The 20719-nt window shown below is 51.4% G+C and overlaps 2 protein-coding genes across 10 annotated transcripts in view; one reads left to right on the top strand and one right to left on the bottom strand.

Moving 5' to 3' along the window:
* The first annotated feature begins 357 nt into the window (after nucleotides 1-357).
* On the top strand, nucleotides 358-5074 carry MRGPRE (MAS related GPR family member E). The gene is made up of 3 exons (XM_049891877.1): nucleotides 358-1252; nucleotides 4687-4799; nucleotides 4883-5074. The coding sequence occupies exons 1-3, from the start codon at nucleotides 358-360 to the stop codon at nucleotides 5072-5074; spliced, it is 1200 nt and encodes a 399-aa protein (XP_049747834.1).
* Nucleotides 5075-5122: 48 nt separating this feature from the next.
* Nucleotides 5123-20719, bottom strand: part of NADSYN1 (NAD synthetase 1) — a 39412-nt gene continuing 23815 nt past the window's right edge. For all 9 annotated transcript variants that reach the window (XM_049892790.1, XM_049892795.1, XM_049892798.1 and 6 more), the window contains 8 exons: nucleotides 20393-20561; nucleotides 18517-18652; nucleotides 17521-17627; nucleotides 14161-14292; nucleotides 13240-13309; nucleotides 8219-8347; nucleotides 6382-6558; nucleotides 5123-5309 (listed from right to left, as the gene is read on the bottom strand). In XM_049892790.1, coding sequence (XP_049748747.1) covers nucleotides 5259-5309; nucleotides 6382-6558; nucleotides 8219-8347; nucleotides 13240-13309; nucleotides 14161-14292; nucleotides 17521-17627; nucleotides 18517-18652; nucleotides 20393-20561 — 971 coding nt within the window. In that variant the 3' untranslated portion in view covers nucleotides 5123-5258. The remainder of the gene's footprint in view (nucleotides 5310-6381; nucleotides 6559-8218; nucleotides 8348-13239; nucleotides 13310-14160; nucleotides 14293-17520; nucleotides 17628-18516; nucleotides 18653-20392; nucleotides 20562-20719) is intronic.

Below are 20719 nucleotides of genomic sequence, written 5' to 3'. Positions count from 1 at the left end.
GAAGAAGAGGAGAAGAAGGAGAAAGAAAAGGAGGGAGAGAGGGAAGAGGGAAAGAAGGTGGAGGAGGAAGAGAAGAAAGAGGAGGAGGAAGAGAAGAAAAGGGAGGGGAGGGGAAGGGAGGGAAGGAGAAGAGAAAGGGGGAGAGAGCGAGGAAGGAAGGAGAAGAAGAGGAAGGAGGAGACAAGAGAAGGAAAGGGAAGGGAGGAGAAAAGGTAGGGGGAGAGAAGAGGGGAGCTGGAGCAGCACACTCCCAACTTGCCTGAAGTTGCATTCCCCCATCTTTGTCTTCCCAGGGTACCCAGAACCCGCTGATCCGAGTAGCCCAGCAAGGTTTTCTTGAGCTCAGATCCCTCCACCATGGACGAGGATTGCTTGACAACCAACGGTTCCAATTCCAGCAATGACACAGGGACATCTCCAAGGGCAGACATTGCTGACCAAACGATTTTCTGGTCCTTCACGGTGGTCGTGGCCCTCTGTGGGTTGGTGGGGAATGGAATTGTCATCTGGCTTGTCCGTTTGTCCATCAGGAAGAGCTCATTCTCGATCTATATCTTCAACCTAGCTATCGCAGATTTCCTTCACCTTTGCTTCCAGACCGTGTTCTCTGTCCGCCAGATTCTAAAGCCTTTCCTAGAGCGTTGTTTCCCTCTTCCCGGTATATTTACGGTGCTCAGGTTCTTCTCGTATTTCACTGGCCTGGCTGTCGTAACTGCCATCAGCTTTCAGCGCTGTCTGTCTGTCCTCTTCCCTATCTGGTATCGGTGTCATTGCCCAAAGCAGCTGTCGGCCATAGTGAGTGCCCTGCTCTGGCTTCTGACCCTTCTGATAAACCTAGTGAGGGGCCACGCCTGCGGTCAGCTCTCCAAGCCTGAGTCTGAGTCCTGCCAGACGTTTGAAACCATCACCACCGTGTGGGTTTTCCTCCTGTTCTTTGTCATGGGCGCATCCAGTCTGCTGTTACTCGTGAAGGTCCGGATCAGCTCCCAGAGGCCCCAGCCCATAAAGCTCTCCTTGGTGGTTCTGCTCACTGTCCTGGTGTTCCTCCTCTGCGGTCTGCCCTTCAGCTCCATCAGGTTCCACATTTTCAGCGCGGCCAAAGTCTCTCTCAACATCAGCCTCCTTTTCTGCTGCCTGAACAGCACAGTCAACCCTGCCATTTATTTCTTCATCGGGGGCTTTACGGGGCCGGAGTGGTGGGGGCCCCTCAGGGTGGTGCTCCAGAGGGCCCTGGGTGAAGAGGCAGGGGATGGTGAGGACAGGAAGATGCCCCCCACTGGCAGAACAGAAGCAGTGGACCTCTCCGCTTCTCTGGACTCGACCCCAACAGTCTCTTCAGTGACCACTTCGTATCTCCAAGACGAAAAAGCTCCCCCAACCAAGCATCCCCAAGCAAGTTTCCCTCATAATCTTCGCTTTGTACAAAAATTCAGGAGAAATTGCTAGAAGCAGATTTTTTGTGTGTTAAAAAAAAATCATTTTTTAAGCCTTTGGAAACATCGTCAAGCTGTCCTTCGGCAAGCTTGGAAAGTAGCTATAAAGTCACTCTCGTCAACTATGCAGTGTCTGTAAACATGATGTGACAGCGGTGGCTGACCTCCTCTAACCTCCCAAGGGGGAAGGAGAATCAAGATCAACAGCCCAAGGCTGATTCCTATGAAGCAGCGGTCAGACACGCCCCCTCTCTCCACTATCTTTAGCCACTGTGACACCAGCCGTCCCTCCCATGGCACTCTCTACTTCTCTGCTGGGTTTGATAATTCATTGCAACGGCCGTGCAGAACTCACAGACAGTACTCGTAATTATGGGGTTTATTAGGGAAGTCACAGTTACAATTCAGGCTCAGGAACACTCAGGCCTGCATCAGGACAGGTTCTTCCTTCAGGACAGGCTCTTCCCAGCCATGCTTGCAGACATGCCTCTCCCTTGCCCTAGGCCTCTGCCCAAAGACACTCAGCTTTCTCTCTCTGTGGGCCAGGAAACCCACCACACCTCTCCTGCTGCCTGGTCTCTCCTGCCACCGCTTCTCTGCCACCTTCAGGGTTACAGCTCACTGTCTTTCTCCTGTGTCCAGGAGCTTCTTAATGCAGGGACCTCGGGTCCAAAGGACATGCTGGCTCCTGGCTGTTCTTCCTTGGTGGTGGTGGGATCTTCTCTTCCCCGCCTCTGGGGTGGCTCATTTCAAACCCAGTGGGATGGCAAAACTGACCAATCCCTTTGGTGGCCACAATTACCCTATCACACAGTCTGCCCAATCACTCGGGATGGGAGTTACGAGACCAATGACTAGAGGCTACACAAAAGCGATCCATCCATCACGCCACAGCATCTTGTTTTAATCTTTGCCACATTGTTAGAACTCACACTAATTTTTACTTTTTGATAATTACGGGGTGTTGTGGAGTCGACAACTCATGGCACCCCCATGTGTGTCACAGTAGAACTGCGCTCTACAGAGTTCTCAAATGGCTGATTTTTCAGAAGTGGATCACCTGGCCTTTCTTCCAAGGCACCTCTGGGTGGAATCAGACTGCCAACTTTTTGGTTAGCAGCTGGGCGCTTAACCATTTGCACCCCTAGGGGTTCTGTTTGATAACTAGTGATGCTAAATTCCTTTTGCATGTATATTTGTCTCCTTAAAATGGTCTGTCCTTGTCCTTCACCCATTTTTCTAGGTACATTCTGGAGTCTTACCACGGATTTTCCTTCTTGACTTCTGATGCATTAGACTTGCAGGGTACTAGCCCCTTCTCAAAACTCTCTCCTCTTTTGTGTCTTTAAAATTCCAGTGAAATAAATCTCTGCTGACCAAGTCGATACCTGAATGGCCAACATAAAGCCGTCCATGGTTTTGGGGAGTTCAATAAACTCTGTTCAGTGAGACCTGAGGTCTTCGTGTGGTCTTCTCAGGCTGGTTTTTCCTCTGAGTGGAAGTTTTTAGCCAAAGACTTATAGAGCTTTCCAGTATCTTAGATCTCAGCACCATCGCCAAGGTGGCCATGAGAAGGTTCCTGAGACTGAGTTAGCTCCGTGTTTGACATAAAGGGTCACTTCCCTCTCCAGGAAGGAGGCCTGGTTCTCGTCTGTGACCGGGGCTTAGGAAGAGCCTGCGATCCTTTGTGACCGGGCTCTGGACGCAGAGAGGAGCCAGTTACATCACGTGTGGCCAAGCACTGGTCACTGCTCTATGACTGGGGGGACAGGGGAAAAATCAAAACCACAGTGAGATTCCACTTCACTTCTACTAGGATGGCTGTTGTTAGAAACATGGGAAAATAACAAGAGTCGGTGAGGATGTGGAGAAATCGGGAGCCCTTGTGCACTGCTGATGGAAATGTAAAATGGTGCAGCTGCTATGGAAAACAGTTAGGTGGTTCCTCAAGAAGCTACCCCAAGAATTAACGTGTGACCCAGCAATCCCACTCCTAGGTCAAGAGACCCAGGAGACTTGAAAACAGAGACTCAGAGACTGAGAGACCAGTGTGCACTGCGGCATCATTCGCAACACCCAGAAGATGAACACAATCCAAGCGTCCACCAACGGATGGATGGATAAACACCACGTGCTCACGCAGACCACGGAATATTACGCAGCCATAAAGAGAGATGAAGTCGTGATACATGCTACCACAGAGATGACCCCTGAACACATTAAGCTGAGTGAAGTAAGTCAGAAAGGAAAGGACAAACATTGTATGATCCCTCTGATAGGAAATATCTAGAATAGGCCAATGCATAAAGACAGAGAATAGACTAGTGGCTACCGGGGGCTGGGGGAGAGGAGAGGGGAGAGTTATTGCTTAATGGGCACTGAGTTGCTGTTTGGGGGGATGAAAAACTTCTGCAAACAGTGGTGACGGCTGTATAACCTGGTGAATGTGATTGATGTCACTGAATTGTACACTTAAAAATGGTGAAAGTGACAATGTTTTGTTATATATATATTTTTTACCACAATAAAAATTTTAAATATAAAAACAAACACAAAGCAAAAAAAAAAAAAAGCCCTGAAGGGTGTGTACCCATCTCCCCTCCAGCTATCCTGAGCCATCTGGGGGTGCCTGGGCCCCCTCAGCTCCCAGAATAGCTTCAACTGCTGTTTTATTTTATTTCTGTTCTCCTGTGGACAGGATGATTGCATTCACCCTAGAGAGCAAACTGCTCCTGGGTTTTAGGATAATCACCTTAGCGGGTCTTTGGTTCTACAAAGCCAGGACCCTTCCGGAAGAGAGGCTGGAGGTAATAAGGCGTGAATGGGTTTGTATCACTCCCTAAAAGGTCATCTCTATGTTGGGTGACTCTGCATCACTGAAACGGGGTGAGGGAGAAGCTGCTGCTGAGCTCCTGGGTTTGAGGGAGGGGCATGGGGTTCCAGGAATGGGAGACACGGATGGACAATGGCTTAGGAGGGAAAAGTGCTGCCAAGGACTGCCGGCAGCTACTGGAAGCTGAGGAGTTCCCGGGTGGCACCAATGGTTAACATGCCAGCTGCTAACTGAAAGGTTTGAGTCCACCCAGAGGTGCCTTGGAAGAAAGGCCTGGCGACCTACTTCTGAAAAATCAGCCACTGAAAACTCTGTGGAGCACAGTTGTCCTCTGACACACACGGGGTAGCCCCCAGTCGAATCTACTCGATGGCAACTAGTGCTGGCAGACCCGTCTCCACACTTGTCCCCCACTCACAGACAGGGCCCAGGACAGGAGGAAGGACAGCTGGTCTCCAGGCTCCCAGGAAGGTAGCTCTCCGGGGACTGTCTCCCAGGACCCTCTGGACCCCAGGACAGGAATGCAGATGGGGGTGGGAGGAGAGGTCTTCTCCTGCTTTCTGCTCAGGGCACACCCTCCCTGCCTGGACACACCATCCTTGTTTGTGCCGCACAGCTGATGCCCCCGCCCCGGAGCCCCGCCCACTCCAGCCCTGGAGCCCCGCCCACCCCGGACCCGGAGCCCCGCCCACCCCGGCCAGAGCCCCCGCCCAGCCCAACCCCGGAGCCCCGCCCAGCCCAGAGCCCCGCCCACCACGGCCCTGGAGCCCCACTAGCCCCAGCTGGCTTCATTTCAAGCACTTGCTGAGAGAGGTCCCCAAGGCAGGAAAGCACATGCTTCAAGAAAACAGTAAAAAATTGTACTCTCTTTTATTTTAGCTCGAAGGGTTAAACGAGAACAGTTTGTCACCATTCCCTGGCAGGGGGCATACACTCTTGGCCACCAGTGGTGCCCACGGAGCATCCGGGACCCTCCCGGGCAGGAACCGGCCTCAGTCCACGCTGTCGAGGTCCTGCTGCCCGCTCCCCTCGAGCTGTAGAACCTAGAAAGGGGAGCCACATGGGGAGAAGCCTCGTGAGCACATCCAGTCTGTACACAGACTTCAGCAACCATGCTGCCGGGATGTACCGAGTCACGTCAAGAGGTGGTCACAGTCACGGGGTAAAAAAAGCAGGTTATCAAACAGTATCTGGAGTCCCTGGGTGGTGCAAGCAGTAAGGACACTTAGCTGCTAACCAAAAGGCTGGCGCCTCGGGAGAAAGGGCTGGTGATCCACCGCCAAAAGGTCACAACCTTGACAACTGTATGCAGCACTGTTTTGACACCAAGAGCTGAATCAACTCAACAGTAACTGGTTTGGTGTTTTGGTTTTGGTCCCTTTGTAGAAATAAGAACAGTTTAAAAATACCATGGGGTATATAAAAGGAGATTTCATTCCTCTTGGATCCACACTCAACACCTGTGGAAGCAGCAGTCAAGAAATCAAATGACATACTGCACTGGCCAAGCCTGCTGGAAAAGACCTCTTTAAAGGGTTAAAAAGCAAAGATGTCACTTGGAGGAATAAGGTGCGTCTGATCCAAGCCACGATGTTTTCAATCGCCTCAAATGCACGTGAAAGCTGGTCAATGAGTAAGACCGAAGAAGCATTGATACACTAGAATTACAGCGCTGGCGAAGAGTATTGAATTTACCACGGACGGCCAAAAGAACAAACAAGTCTGCCTTAGAAGAAGTACAGCCCGAATGCTCCTTGGAAGCAAGGATGGCAAGACTTCGTCTCACATACTTTGGACATGTTGTCAGGAGGGACCAGTCCCTGGAGAAGGACATCATGCTTGGTAAAGTAGAGGGTCAGAGAAAAAGAAGACCCTCGACAAGTTGGGTTGACACAGTGGCTGCAACAATGGGCTCAAACATAGCAACGATTGTAAGGATGGCACAAGACTAGGCACTGTTTTTCTCTATCGTACTTGAGGTCACTGTGAGTCAGAACTGTCTCGATGGCACCTAACCACAACACATAAAAAAGGCTTTTCAACCCTCCAATGAAATGAGCTTAGACGTCCTCTCCAGGTATTCAAGAGCAGAGAAACGTCCCTTGCTGGCCTCACCTGTCTCTCTATGCACCGGAACTGCCACGGCCAGCCAGTGTTGTACAGAAACGGCCGCAGGTCAAACCTGTTGTCATCCGGGCTATAGCTTTCTGCGTGGTAGGCCGGGGTGAGCGTGGTCATTTTGTGTCTGTTCGTCGAATACTTGGAGAAAAACTGCTTCACCTTTTCAGCCACCTGGTGGGCAAGCAGAGCGTAGGGCTTCAAGTTAGCAATGCTCCAGAGATCCAAGTCTGGAGATTTTATGAGTGTCACTCTGAATTACACAAGAAAATAGTTAACCGGTCACTGCGCTGCTGCATACAAGCTTCCTTGAAGGCAGGGGGACAGATATCAGCACTCGGGCTGGCCTGAGGGTGAGATCCAACACTGTGGGCTCCCTGACTCTCACCCCTCACCCCCATGATCCTGCTTCAGGTCACGAGGAGGGGTCCCAGGAAGATGTTTTCATGATTACCCTGTGCTGTCCCATGGGGCCACTCTGTTTGTCAGCTTCAGCCCTTATAAGACCGACAAACTGTGGGCAAGTAGCAACAACCTGACCTCAGAAAAGGGGAAGGTGGTGATAATTTGAGATATAAACTCTTGCAGTATGACGGACATATCGAGTCCGATATGACTTCTAAAAACAATGTGATATAAACCAAAAAAATAAATAAATAAACCTTTGCCATCAACTCCACTCTGACTCAAGGCAACCCCATGTGTGTCAAAACAGATCTGTGCTCCACAGGGTTTCCAATGGCTGGTTTTTCGGAAGTAGATTGCCAGGCCTTTCTTCCAAGGTACCTCTGAGTGAATCCAAACCACCAACCTTTCAGTTCATAGTTGAATGCAAACCATTTGTACCACCCAGAGATTCAGAGGAGCCTCTGAAGACAGGCCTGGTGAGCTACTTCTGAAAAATCAGCCATGGAAAACCCTACGGGGCACAGTTCCACTCTGACACACAGGGGGTTGCCACGAGTTGGAACTGACTCGATGATAACTGGTTTGGTTTTTAATATCCTATAGTTCTCTACCAATGGATACTCTATATTTTGGGATCTAGAATCAGGGAAGAATTATTAATGATGAAGAAAATACCAGCAAAAGAAGAAATCCAGTTCTTATGTATTTCAATGTCTAAAGGATCTAACTGAAATAATCTTGATCAAATTGTGCAATTAATAGTTTATACCTAATTGTATTTTCTTCTTGCAGTAAGATGGAAAAAGGGTGGCTCCATGTTGTGTTTAACAAAGAAATTAAATAGGAAAAAACAGTGTATCATTCCTTCTCAAGCATTTTGGAAGGGGCTGTTGGATATTATATTCAGCTTTTGTTTTTACATGTTGTTATTATTTAGAAAGGAAGACCTAATGCTACATAATGGAAGAATCTAGAAATGTTGCTATTCAACTGCTCAACAAAAAAAGAGAAGAGGGGAGCGGGGAGAGCTTTTTGATATTACATATACCTAGGTGAGGCATCCCAGCTGCTAACTGAGAGGTTGGAGGTTCGAGTCTACCCAGAGGTGCCTTGGAAGAAAGGCCTGGGACCTACTGCTGAAAAATCAGCCAGTGAAACCCCTACGGAGCACGGTTCTACTCTGACACACACGGGGTCGCCATGAGCCAACTGTCTTTTTTTAATAGCCGGGTGCAGTCAAACCTCACTCCAGTTAATTCAGTTAGGGCAAAGGGTCAGCGCGAGACGAGAGTGAGACTGTGGGAAACACAGTCATGTGGTTCTAAGGCCATGCTATGTTTACTTGCTCCTGGGAGTCAAGTCCACCACCACAAAGGCGGCTCTACCTATCCTTTGTACCCTGGGGAAGGGCCACCGAGCGTTCTACCTGCCGTGGGGTGCAGCTGTCTCTCCACATGTTGACCAGTTTGCAGAACATGCTGTAGGGCCCCATCTTGGCTATCTTCCGGAGCCTCCCGTAGACAGAGAGTTCCGCGTACGTCATCCCCATGTCTTCCTGTGGAAAGAAACACGCACGTCACAGAGAGACAGCCAGTCAGAGCCGGAGGAGGGCCTGAAGCTTCTTTTGGGGATGAGAACCAGGCCAAGGACCCGGTGGAGGGGACATGTTCCCAGAGAGCCAGAAGTGGACACTGAAGTCTATTTCTGGATATCGACTGGCCAATAAGAAGGTGGCATTCTGAAAAAAAGGCGAAGAACTAGACACACAGTTTTGAGGACCACAGTGGGTGAAATGTGAAATGTGGTCCTCAAGGAGGTATCAGTCACATCCTAACTCCTGAACCTATGACCGTGATCTCACTTAGAAAAAGGGTCTTTGCAGACGTAATCAGGCATCTCAAGACGAGATCGTGCTGGACAGGGGTAGGCCCTGAACTCAACAGCAGGCATGCTTATAAGGCAGAGGAGAGGGATCTGACAGAGACACACGGGGAAGTGATGCAGCCACAAGCCAAGGACGCCTGGGGACACCAGGGGCCGGAAGAGACGAGGCCCCTAAGCCTCTGTAAGGGAGTGCAGCTCTGCCGACACCATGATTTCAAACCTCTTGTCTCCAGAAGGGCGAGGGACTAGATCTTCGTGCTCTTCAGCCCCCTAGTTTGGGGTCGTTTGTTGCAGCAGCCACAGGAAACACCAGCAAGGGCCATTCCACACAAGGCACTATGCACAGAACTGACCCTGGCAACTGCCCCGGTGGGCCACCTTCCCTAGGGAGGGGAACTCAGAGAACAGGGGACAGACTCATGGAAACCTGGCCGTACCACTGAGCCCACCTTCCCTAGGGTGAGGGCACAGATTCACGGAAACCTGGTCGTATCAGAGGACACGGGGCACCGCTAGCATCAAGACACCAGGTCACAGAATGCCTCGAGCCCAGCTCCAAAGGGTCAGTTTTCAGACTGAGCTGGACCTTTTCCTCATTTCTCAGTATTTGCTCCAGTTCCTACCATACCCCACAATAAACAGCCCGAGCCACCAGCAGAGAGACAGATGGATATGTTGGCATTTTAGGGTTCGCAGCAGCGCAGCCCTCACCGGATCAGGGTCTGTAGGACCCTCTGTGACCTGCCCCTGGCTGCCAGCCCCATCATCCACTCTGCTTCAGTGAATGATGCTCCTGGCTGCCCCCCTCAGGCCACAGCTCTAGTGTCCCCTCCTCGGACAGGCCTGTGCTGCCCCATCTGAGGAACATGCTGCCGCCACCTGTCCCTCCAACTTGCCACCTGCGTCAGTCTGCTCCACTGCACTCACCCCCAGTGTCTGCCCTTGTCTGCCTCCCCCAGGGGACGGTGAGCCTTTCAGGAGCTGGCTTGTTCACTACCGAGCCCCCAGCACCTAACAGGTCTGGCGCAGGACTTCCTTGCGGCTTTCATTTGTATAAAGCGGGCATGTTCTAGTGCTAACTTCTACTCCTTTAACTCAGCAGTAAGAGCTGGAGGCATCCACACCCCACTTTCAACAATGGACAGACCAACTAGGCAGGAGATCAGCAAAGAAACAAAGACTTGAACAGCACTGTAAACCAGCTAACTCTGTTGGACAGCCATGGAGCACCCCGCCCAGGATGGCGGGGTACAGTCTTCTCAAGTGCACACTGAATGTTCTCCACGATAGACCACATGCTAGGCTGTAACACAGACCTCGAGCCATCCAAAAATACTGAAGCAGGAAGGGACAGGAACTGGACGAATGGACACAGGGAACCCAGGCAGTGTGCTGGCACATTGTGGAGATTGGAACCAATGTCACAAAACAATATGTGTATAAATTTTTGAATGAGAAATTAACTTGAGCTGCAAACTTTCATCTAAAGCACAATAAAATTAAAGAAAAACTAAAATATCGAAAGCATACAAAGCTCATGAAGAACCTGTACATAAATCAAGAGGCAGTCATTCAAACAGAACAAGGGGATACTCCATGGTTTAAAGTCAGAAAAGGTGTGTGTCAGGGTTGTATCCTTTCACCATACCTACTCAATCTGTATGCTAAGCAGATAATCTGAGAACCTGGACTATATGAAGAAGTACGGGGCATCGGGACTGGAGAAAGACTCATTAACAACCAGGATTACGCAGATAACACAACCTTGCTTGCTGAAAGTGAAGAGGACTTGAAGCACTTACTCAAAGACCACAGCCTTTAGTATGGATTATACCTCAACATAAAGAAAACAAAAATCCTCACAACTGGACCAATAAACATCATCATGATAAACGGAGGAAAGATTGAAGTTGTCAAGGATTTCATTTACTTGGATCCATGTTCAACACCCACGGAAGGAGCAGTCGAGAAATCAGAAGACACGTTGCATTAGGCAAATTGGCTGCAAAAGACCTCTTTAAAGTGTTGAAAAGCAAAGACGTCACCTTGAAGACTAAGGTGCACCTCACCCAAGCCACGGTGTTTTTCAGTCGCCTCACATGCAAGCAAAAGCTGGATGATTAATAAGGAAGAACGAAGAATTACTGACGCCTTTGAATTGTGGTGCTGGCGAAGAATACTGAATATACCAGGGACTGCCAAAAGAACGAACAAATCTGTCTCAGAGGAAGTACAGCCAGAATGCTGCTTAGAAGCAACGATGATGAGACTATGTCTCACATCCTTTGGACATGGTATCGGGGGGACCAGTCCCTGGAGAAGGACACCATGCTTGGTAAAGTAGAGGGTCAGCGAAAAAGAGGAAGACCCTCGATGGCATGGATTGACAGTGGCTGCAACAATGGGCTCAAACGTAGCAACGACTGTGAGGACGGTGCAGGACCTGGTAGTGTTTCGTCCTGTTGTGCACAGAGCCGCTGTAAGTCAGAACCTACTCAACGGCACCTAACGACAACAATGCTCTCTGGCCACGGTGGAAAAAAATCAGAAATGAACAACCAACAGAAATGTGGGTTATTCACAAATACATGAAAATTAAACAGCACAACTCCTAAATAACCAATGAGTCAAAGAAGAAATCACAAGAGAACTTACAAAATACTTTTGAGATGAATAAAAAAGAACACACAACACGCCAAAACTTATGGGATGCAGCTAACAGTGTCCAGAGGGAAATTTATAGCAATAAATGCCAATGTTAAAAAGAACAATGATCTCAAATCAATAACTTAACCTTTCCTCTTAAGACACTGGGAAAAAAAGAGCAAACTAAACCTACAGCAAGCAGAAGGAGGGAAATGATAAAGATTAGAGTGGAAATTAGCAGTACAACCGGAAGGCTCCTTAGAGGACAGGGTGGAGAGACTGCATCTTACACACTTTGGATATATTATCAGGAGGGATCAGTCCCTGGAGAAGGACATTATGGTTAGTAAAGTAGAAGGTCAGTGAAAAAGAGGAAGACCCTCAAAGAGATGGAATGACACAGGGGCTGCAACGGTGGGCTCAGGCACAACAACGATTGTGAGGATGGTGCGGGACAAGGCAGCGTTTTGTTCTGTGGTACACAGGGTTGCTGTGAGTAGGAACCGATTCGAGGGCACCCAGCAACAGAGGGGAAATTCATGAAATAGACAATAGAAAAACCATAGAAAAAACTAGCAACAGAAAAGATTATGAAATTGACAAACCTTTTGCTAGAATGACCAAAAAAACAGAGAGAGAGAGATGACTCAAGTTACTGAAATCAGAAATGAAAGGGGACGTCACTACCAACATTACAGAAACAAAAGGGTAACAAGGGAATTACTAGGGACAACAAATTAGGTAACTAAGATGAAATGGACCTGTTTCTAGAAAGATACAAACTGCCAAAACTGACTCAGGAGGAAATTTGAATACACCTGTAACAAGTAAAGAGGTTGAATTAATAATGAAAGCACTTCTGCTAAAGACAAGTCCTAGGCAGCCCTGGTGGTGCAGTGATTAAAGCGCTCAACTGCCAACCAAAAGGTCAGTGGTTTGGAAGCACCGGCGGCTCCGAGGGAGAAAGACGCGGCAGTCCGCTTCCGGAGAGACTTACAGCCTTGGAACCCGGGGCTCGCTGTGAGTCGGAACCGACTGATGGCAGTGGGTACATAAAGAAAAGCCCCGGTAAAGGTGGTTTCACCGGTGAAGTCTACCAAAAATTTACAGAAAAATGAACACCAACTCTTCATAAACGCTTTCAAAAAACAGAAAAGAAAGGAACACTTCCCAGTCCATTCTATGAGACCAGTATTAATCCTGGCAATTAGTCAAATTAACCCAAAATCCTGCAAAGACATCATAAGAAAAAAAAAGTACAAAACGATACCTCTTACGAATTAAAAAAAAAAAAAAAAAACACCACGGCCATCAAGCCAAGTCCCTATAGGACAGAGCAGAACCGCCCACAGGGCTTCCTAGGCTGTAATCCTTATGGGAGCAGATCAGCAGGTCTCTTCTCCCTTGGAGCTGCTGGTGGGTTTGAACCACCAACCTTTCGGTTAGCAGCTGAGTGGTTAACTGTTACGCACTGTTGGTTCTCTTACAAATATGGACAGAAAAATCTTCAATAAAGTACCAGGAAAACAAATCCAGGAGTATATAAAAAGGATTATACACCGTGACAAAGTGGAATTTATCCCTGGAAAACAAGACTGGTCTAATGTCCGAAAATGGCAGAAAAAACATTTGACAAAATCCCACAGCCTTTCATGATAAAAACACTCAGTAAACCAGGAATAGACGAGAGCTTCATCAATATGATAAAGGATATCTATAAAAGCTCGCGGCCAGCCTCACACTTAACGGTAAATGATCACATGGTTTTCCCCTAAGATCAGGAACAAGTTGAAAGATGTCCGCTCTCGGAGCCAGGGTGGAGCAGGCTTCCCAGGCGGGAAGGGGGCCATGGAGAGACCCAGCACACAACATGGGGCAGGCAGAGGAGGGGACGCCCCGTGACAGGCCCCACCGTACCTCGTCAGTCTGTGACACCCGTCCATCAGCCAAGGGCTCCAACTCTGCGGTGGCCGGGGCAGACAGGATGCTGTGTGTGACAGACAGACAGAGATCAGCTGCTATGGCCACGAAGTGCTCACTGAGTTTGCAAAAAATCACAACACAAAGGTCCCCAACACACTGGCCATGTCCAGACTGGAGCTGGTTCTGAGCACGCCCTGCCACATCACCAAGGCCAAGCAGAGGTCCATGTGGTGCCATCCAAAGGAGAGGGTGCACTGGCTACAGAGTGCAAATCCAACGCAGTGCACACCCGGAGAAAGAGGGGCTGGTCAATGGGGGCCACGTGCAGCAGTGGGTTTATAACTTCGGCACTACGAACACCTGGGGCCCGTCACTGTCTGTGGCGAGGGTGTCCTGGGCATCGTAGGGTGTGGAGCAGCACCCCGACTGTGACAGCAAAAACACCACACTGCCACAGTTACTGCTCTTGGGGGTGGGTTGAGGGGGGGCCACAAAGACCCCAGTGGAGAGCCCCTGGGCTAAGACAAGCAGAAAGAAGAAAAGACTTGCCCAGTACAGGGGCCAACAGACGTCAGGGCTTCAGAAAGCGCGGCTATTTATTAATTCAACAAGTTTGTTAGCACCAGCACTCACTAAGCTCAGAGTGTGTCTGACCTCCGGGTTGAGGACGGCATGAGAAGGCTGGCGAGGGGATGGGGCCAGAGCACAAGGGACAGAGAGGGGGCATCAACAGAAAGAGGGAGGTGGCCTAATCACGGAGCCCCACAGTGGGGCAGGAGGGCAGGACTCCCTTAGCCAGGCAACAGGGAGCTACAGAAGGTGGCTGAGTGGGGGGCGGGGGGAGGCCCTTCCAAAGCCCAGCCTGTGGCCTCAGAGCCACCGGGTGCGCCCAGGGTGCGCCCAGAGCTCGCTCACCGGCACAGGGCGGGCAGCTGGAAGCGCTGGACGCACAGCTGCACGAAGGCTCGGAGGTCCGTCTTGCTGATGCCGCCGATGGGGTTGATGTCCGCGCTGGAGCAGTCGTACTTGGTCAGGTAGCCGAGGAGGCTGCAGTGAGAGACAGTATGGGGTCCCATTCTCCTCTCACTGGGCCCTGACGGTCCCATGGCTCTCACCAGGAGCACGCCCGAGGGGCAAAAGGAAGCTGAGTGGCTGCAGTGAACACGGACGGGACAGAGGTGCAGACACCATGGAGAGGTGTCTCCCTGCCCGAGAAGGCGGCGGGCGGGGGGCGCGTGGCAGTCAGCGTCTGGGGGTGGGGGCGGCCTGTCTGAAGGTAAGGCTGGGGTGATGCAGAACTGAGGATGCAGAGGGGTGCTGAGAAGGGGACGAGGCGTGACCACAGCCAGGAGGGTGCCTGGCCTGGACAGAGAGGGCCACCCCACCATAGCCACCTCTAACTCCTAATGTCCCAAAGAGGTCCACGGAACCTGTGAATACGTGACCCGACATGGCAAAATGGAGCCAGTGGTGGCTCAGTGGCTGGATTCTTGCCTTCCACGCGGGAGACCCGGGTTTGATTCCCGGCCAATGCACCTCACAGACAGCCACAACCTCTCAGTGGAGCCTTGTACATATGATTCTCAACAGGTTTCACTGGAGCTTCCAGACTGAGAGAGAGTAGGAAGAAAGGCCTGGTGACCTGCCTCCAAAAATTCAGCCATTGAAAACCCTCCAGATCCCAATGGTCAGATCTGGACCTAACCACGGGAATAGGGCAGGACCAGCCAGGGTTTTGCTCTGCTGAGCACAGGGTCTCCATGAGTCGGGGGCCAAGTGGACAGCAGCTAACAATAGCTACACGCGGTCAAAGGGTCTTTACGGATGTGATTCAGCTAAGGATCTTAGCTGAGATGGGAAGGCTATCCTGGATTTTCGGGAAGGCTATCCTGGATTTTAAGGAAGCCCGGTGTCATCACAAGGATCCTATGAGAGGGAGGCAAGAGGTGTCAAAGGCAGAAAAAGGAGATGGGGCCATGGAGGAATGGCCAGGGAGATGCTACACTGCTGGCTTTGAAGGTGTGGCAAGGGGCCTGGAGCTGAGGAATGCAGGTGGCCTCTAGAAGCTGGAAAAGGCCAGGGAATGGATTCTCCCCAGAGCCTCCAGAAGGAACCAGCCCTGCCCACATGGGTGAGACCGTGTTGGACTCCTGACCTCCAGAACTGTGCGATAATATGTGTGTCGTTTAAGCCACCAAGACTATGCTGACTTGTGACAGCAGCCACAGAGGACTCATACGGCCCTCCAATTGATCCATCTCTCCCCACCCCACCACTCCGGAGACCTGGTTGAGGCCACCGCGTTCTCTTGCTGGTCTGTGGATGACTGCCATCTCCTCCCTCCCCACCCTAAGTCCATCCCACCCAACCCCAAGGGGATTCTTGACCTGCCACTCCCCTGCCGTGAACTCCTCAAGGGTGCCCTTCACTTGACTTGGCTTCCTTGACCTGGCCCCTTCCCACCTCCCCAGGGGCCTTCCTCAACGCTCTCCCACTTGCGCTCACACACTGGCTTCGTAAGCCCCATGCAGTGCACCAAAAACAGCATGCTCCCCTGAACACCCTTTTAACTCAGTCCTGAAGTCACTCCTGAGGTTCACCCTTCAGTCAAAGATTAGACAGGCCCATAAAACAAAACAAAACTAAATGGGCATACCAGCCCAGGGGCAAGGACGAGAAGGCAGGAGGGGACAGGAAAGTTGGTAATGAGAAACCCAAGGTAGAGAAGGGAAAGTGTTGACAATCGATGTCACAAAACAATGTTTGTTTAATGAGAAGCTAATTTGCTCTGTAAACCTTCATCTTAAACACAATAAAAAAAAAAAAAGAAAAGGCAGCATGTTTCCATCCCACCACCTGAAACTTCCCCACACCTGGTCTGCCAGAAAACACACATGGGCTAGAAGCCCCTGGCTGGATCCAGCCCCCCTACCCCTCACGCACTGACTTTTTCCCAGGTTTAAAGAGAAAAACCTACCTCTGCCCCATCCCCACTCTTACTAAGATGCAATGCTGTGCCTCAGTTTCCCCACCTGTTTGGTGAGTTGATGGGTGGCCTCCCAGGGCCCTCCATGTCCTGACCACACGCTAATCTGGGAGAAATAACATCACCCTTGGGTGGTGCAAATGGTTTACGCTTGGCTACTAACCTAAAGGTTGGTGGTTCGAACCCACCCAGCGGCATCATGTAAGAAAGGCCTGGCGATGTGTTCCCGTAAGAGCACAGCCAAGAAAACCCTGTGGAGCAGTTCTATTCTGTAACACGTGGGGTCACCACGAGTCGAAATCAACTCCATGGCAACGGGTTTGGGTTTTTTTTTTTTGTTTGGGTTCTGTCTTTGCCACAAGTGACTGGGGAAGACACAGCTCTCCCTCCGTGTATCTCACGGGTACTGTGAGAATTGATTGTTTTTGTCGTTGTTAGGTGCCGCTGAGTCGATCCCAGCTCATAGTTACCCGATGTACAACAGAATCAAACACTCCCCGGTCCTGCTCCATCCTCACAATCACTGCTGTGTTTAAGCCCATTGTTGCAGCCACTGTGTCAGTCCATCTTGTTGAGGGTCTTCCTCTTTTCCCCTGACCCTCTGCTTTGCCAAGCATGACGCTCTACTTTACCAAGCGTGACGCTCTACTTGACCAAGAACTCTGCTTTACCCCCTGGCCTCATTTTGAGTGCAAGCACACCCATGAAAACATGTAAGCCAGCCACTTCATGCCTTTATCTCCCCGTCTTACACAGCCAATGCTTAAATTGCCCAACCCTATCACACCAGTGCTCTGAAGAGACGAGCATGTTCCTTGGTCTTGAAGAATCTTCTGTTCAGTTGGAACTTTGAGCATCTACAGCCATGAGCAAAGTCTACCCCAGAGGAAGCCATCAAATTGCAGCAGTCTACACCAGCTCATGGTGTCAAACACCTTTCTCCTCATTCAGTCGGGTTCTGGTCAGCTCATTCCTAGCCATCCTCCGTGTGTTTCCATTCTGGCCTCCCTTCCTCCATTCAGACACTTACCAATTTGTATGTCAATGTATAGTGATGTGCCCATCCCCCCACCAGATATCTGAATGGCTTCTCAGAGACCCCACAGTTCCCTCTGCCCTGCAGCCTCTATTTTTTTTTTAAGCCTATACCCTTTATCCAACCCAAACCACTGCCTTCTCAACGAACTCCCCCGCCACCACCATCAGTCCTTCTCCAGGGACTGATCCCTCCTGACACATTGCCCTCAGAGATCGGGAGCCCGTTGCGGCATGCCCCTGACCATACACACCTCTCGTCCACGTTGGCAGATCCAAGCACGAGGAGTCCCCCACGGACGCCCCGGGACCAGAGGCTCAGCTGGGCAAACAGGTAGGCGAGCACCATCCTGATTCGAGCCTGGATGGACAACACGAGGGAAAAAAGAATTATCTGTAGAGAGGGACTGTGGGAAAACTCATTCTAGCACTATTTCCAACACAGCTCAAGAGAAAAGGGTCTCCCCCAAGCCACCTTTTGAAAAAAAAAGAAAATTTAAATGACACCAGAGGCTTCCTTGTGCTCAGAGAAACAAGAGTCTGAGTCTTGAAGCTTCCAGCACCCGTGCAAGCTCAGCAGGATGCTGGGCTTCAAAGACGGAGAAAATAGGGCCCTGGGTGGGATGAGGGCCAGAGCCAGAAGCCACATCGGCCACCCTATCTCTCCCCTGTGACCACTGGCATTTCTGGAGGAAGGAAAGGCTACACACACTGGGCAGAAAGGGGCCGAGAGGAGGCGGACAGGTGAGAGCTGCTGGAGCCAGGCCTTCTCCCTGCACCGACTGGCCAGGAGGGAGTCTGTGCACCTCGCCCTGCAGGTGAAAAACACACTGTCACACATGCACACACACACACACGTGTGCACACTCACAACGCTCACGTTTCCATGCACACACTCATCATTTCCTCACCCACAGACACGCTCTCATACATTTTCTCATGCCTGACACCCTCTCTCACACACACACTCTGAAGCACCCACATACCCATGCAGTCACACAACTTGCACACTCAGCATACACTGACAACACTCACACAGATACTCACAACGTATGTTCACACACATGCTCTCCTCATACTCATACCACACACACACACACACACACACACACAGACCCTAGGCTTGTCCAGAGGCCGCATGACCGACATCTTTAGCGAGCCATGCAGGTTGCTGCCCCGACCCTGGCCACCCAGGTCCCCAGGCCCCCGAGGTGGAGGCTGAGGCCCCCGCGGCCCCTGGGCTGGCGCACCTGCACGTTCTGAAGAGCCAGGTTCTCCCTGCTGCTTCCCCCGTGCGCTGCAAACAGGGGGTGTTTCCCCGTCACCAGGCTGAAGATGCCCACGACAGCCTTCACTGCAGGGTCTATGCTGAGGCCGATGTGGTGGCTGGAAGGGAAAGGATAAGCGTGGAGCGCAGCTTGTGTGTGCGTGCAAACACACTAGAACAACACCCCCGTGCTCACACACTAGCACAAATGCCCCCGTGCTAACCATTTCGGGGGCCCAGCTCAGTGACATTCAGTGCCTTCACTGTGAGGTGCAACACCCACCTGCATAAAGCTCGGGAACGTTTTCTTCACCCCAAAAGGAGACCCGGTACCCATCAAACAGTTGCTCCCCTTCTTCCCCCTCCCCGCCCCTGGTGACCACATATCTGCTCTCTGTCCCTACAGGTCTGCCTACTCTTGGCATCTTGTACACATGGAATCATACGTTTATCCTTTTCTGACTGGCTATCTCACCCAGCACAGTGCTTTAAGACTCATCTATCTGGCAGCTTGTATCAGAACTTCCTTTCCCTTCACGGCTAAATGATATTCTAATGTGCAGATGGACACACTGTTTATCCATCATCGGCTGCGGGACCCGCGGGCAGATTCCGTCTCTTGGCTGCTGTGACCAGTGCTGCAAGGAACACTGGGGTACACGGCTGTGCCTGGACGAGAGTTTTCAATCCTCCGGGCTACACGCCCAGGAGTGGAGGTGCCAGGGCGCAGATTTTAGCCGAGATCAGCAAACGGACGGGCAGCTCCAGTTTCCCAAGACGCAGAATAAATGGAACGTCCTGCAGAGAACCGACTTTTTCCTCTCTGAAAACATGCCCTCTTCCCACCCTCATACAGTACACGAGGGGGGATAGGTGGGAGCGCCAGCTGAGGGCAGGAGGAAGTGGCAGGGGAGAAAGGTGCCAGCTCACACACCACCAGCCCACCCCAAGACCTGCTGAACTGGTCCCATGCAGAACTCCTCGGAAATGACCGGCAGATGGGCCCCAAAGCCTCAGCCCAGGAAAAGGGAGGAAAGACAGCGTGGGCAAAAAGACAGACTGGGGTAGAAATCCCACAAGGCTTGTCCAAAACCGGGTTAACAGAGACCACTCCTGCGTGGATAAACCCCTAGTTCACCCCTGGGTGGATAAACCCCACGTTCACCCCTGGGTGGATAAACCCCTAGTTCACCCTGGGTGGATAAACCCCTAGTTCACCCCTGGGTGGATAAATCCCTAGTTCACCCTGGGTGGATAAACCCCTAGTTCACCCCTAGGTGGATAAACCCCTAGTTCACCCCGGGTGGATAAATCCCTCGTTCACCCCTGGGTGGATGAACCCCTCGTTCACCCCTGGGTGAATGAACCCCTCGTTCGCCCCTGGGTGGATGAACCCCTCGTTCGCCCCTGGGTGGATGAACCCCTCGTTCGCCCCTGGGTGGATGAACCCCTCGTTCGCCCCTGGGTGGATGAACCCCTAGTTCGCCCCTGGGTGGATGAACCCCTAGTTCGCCCCTGGGTGGATGAACCCCTAGTTCGCCCCTGGGTGGATGAACCCCTAGTTCACCCCTGGGTGGATGAACCCCTAGTTCGCCCCTGGGTGGATGAACCCCTAGTTCGCCCCTGGGTGGATGAACCCCTAGTTCGCCCCTGGGTGGATGAACCCCTAGTTCACCCTGGGTGGATAAACTCCTAGTTCACCCCTGGGTGGATGAACTCCTCGTTCACTCCTGGGTAGATAAACTCCAGTTCATTCCTAGACAGTTAAGCCCTCGTGCAGTCACAGGCAGAGCCGAGTCTGGGCGTCTCTGGTCTTTGTACAGTCACCCCCACGCCCAGCTCCAGCGCCACCTGCCTACCTTCCTATCTGTTGGGCCAAGGCCCTGGCCCTCTCGCACGTCTCCTGGGAGGAGTTCTCACTGGCCATGTAGCAGGTGGTCAGCAGCCGTCCACAGAGGTCTCGGGGGTCCTGTGGGGTGTAGGTGGCCTGGCCAACGATGTTCCGGACGTCAGCCAGCACTTGCCGATCTGAGGACCACAGGCAGTCAGGTTAGGGCGTGTGCACATCCGAGTCCCACTCGGTCAGTACTGTTGACCCGGCAACCTCACTGCTAAGTATTATTGTTGTGGCTGCTAACGCCATCAAGTCAGCCCCGACTTAGGGCGACCCCATGCACATCGGAACA

This window comes from Elephas maximus, chromosome 7 (assembly GCF_024166365.1).
Source record: "Elephas maximus indicus isolate mEleMax1 chromosome 7, mEleMax1 primary haplotype, whole genome shotgun sequence".
Classification (NCBI taxonomy): Eukaryota; Metazoa; Chordata; class Mammalia; order Proboscidea; family Elephantidae; genus Elephas; species Elephas maximus.
The sequence above is the reverse complement of the archived record's forward strand: the minus strand, read 5'-3'. Positions and strand labels throughout refer to the sequence as shown.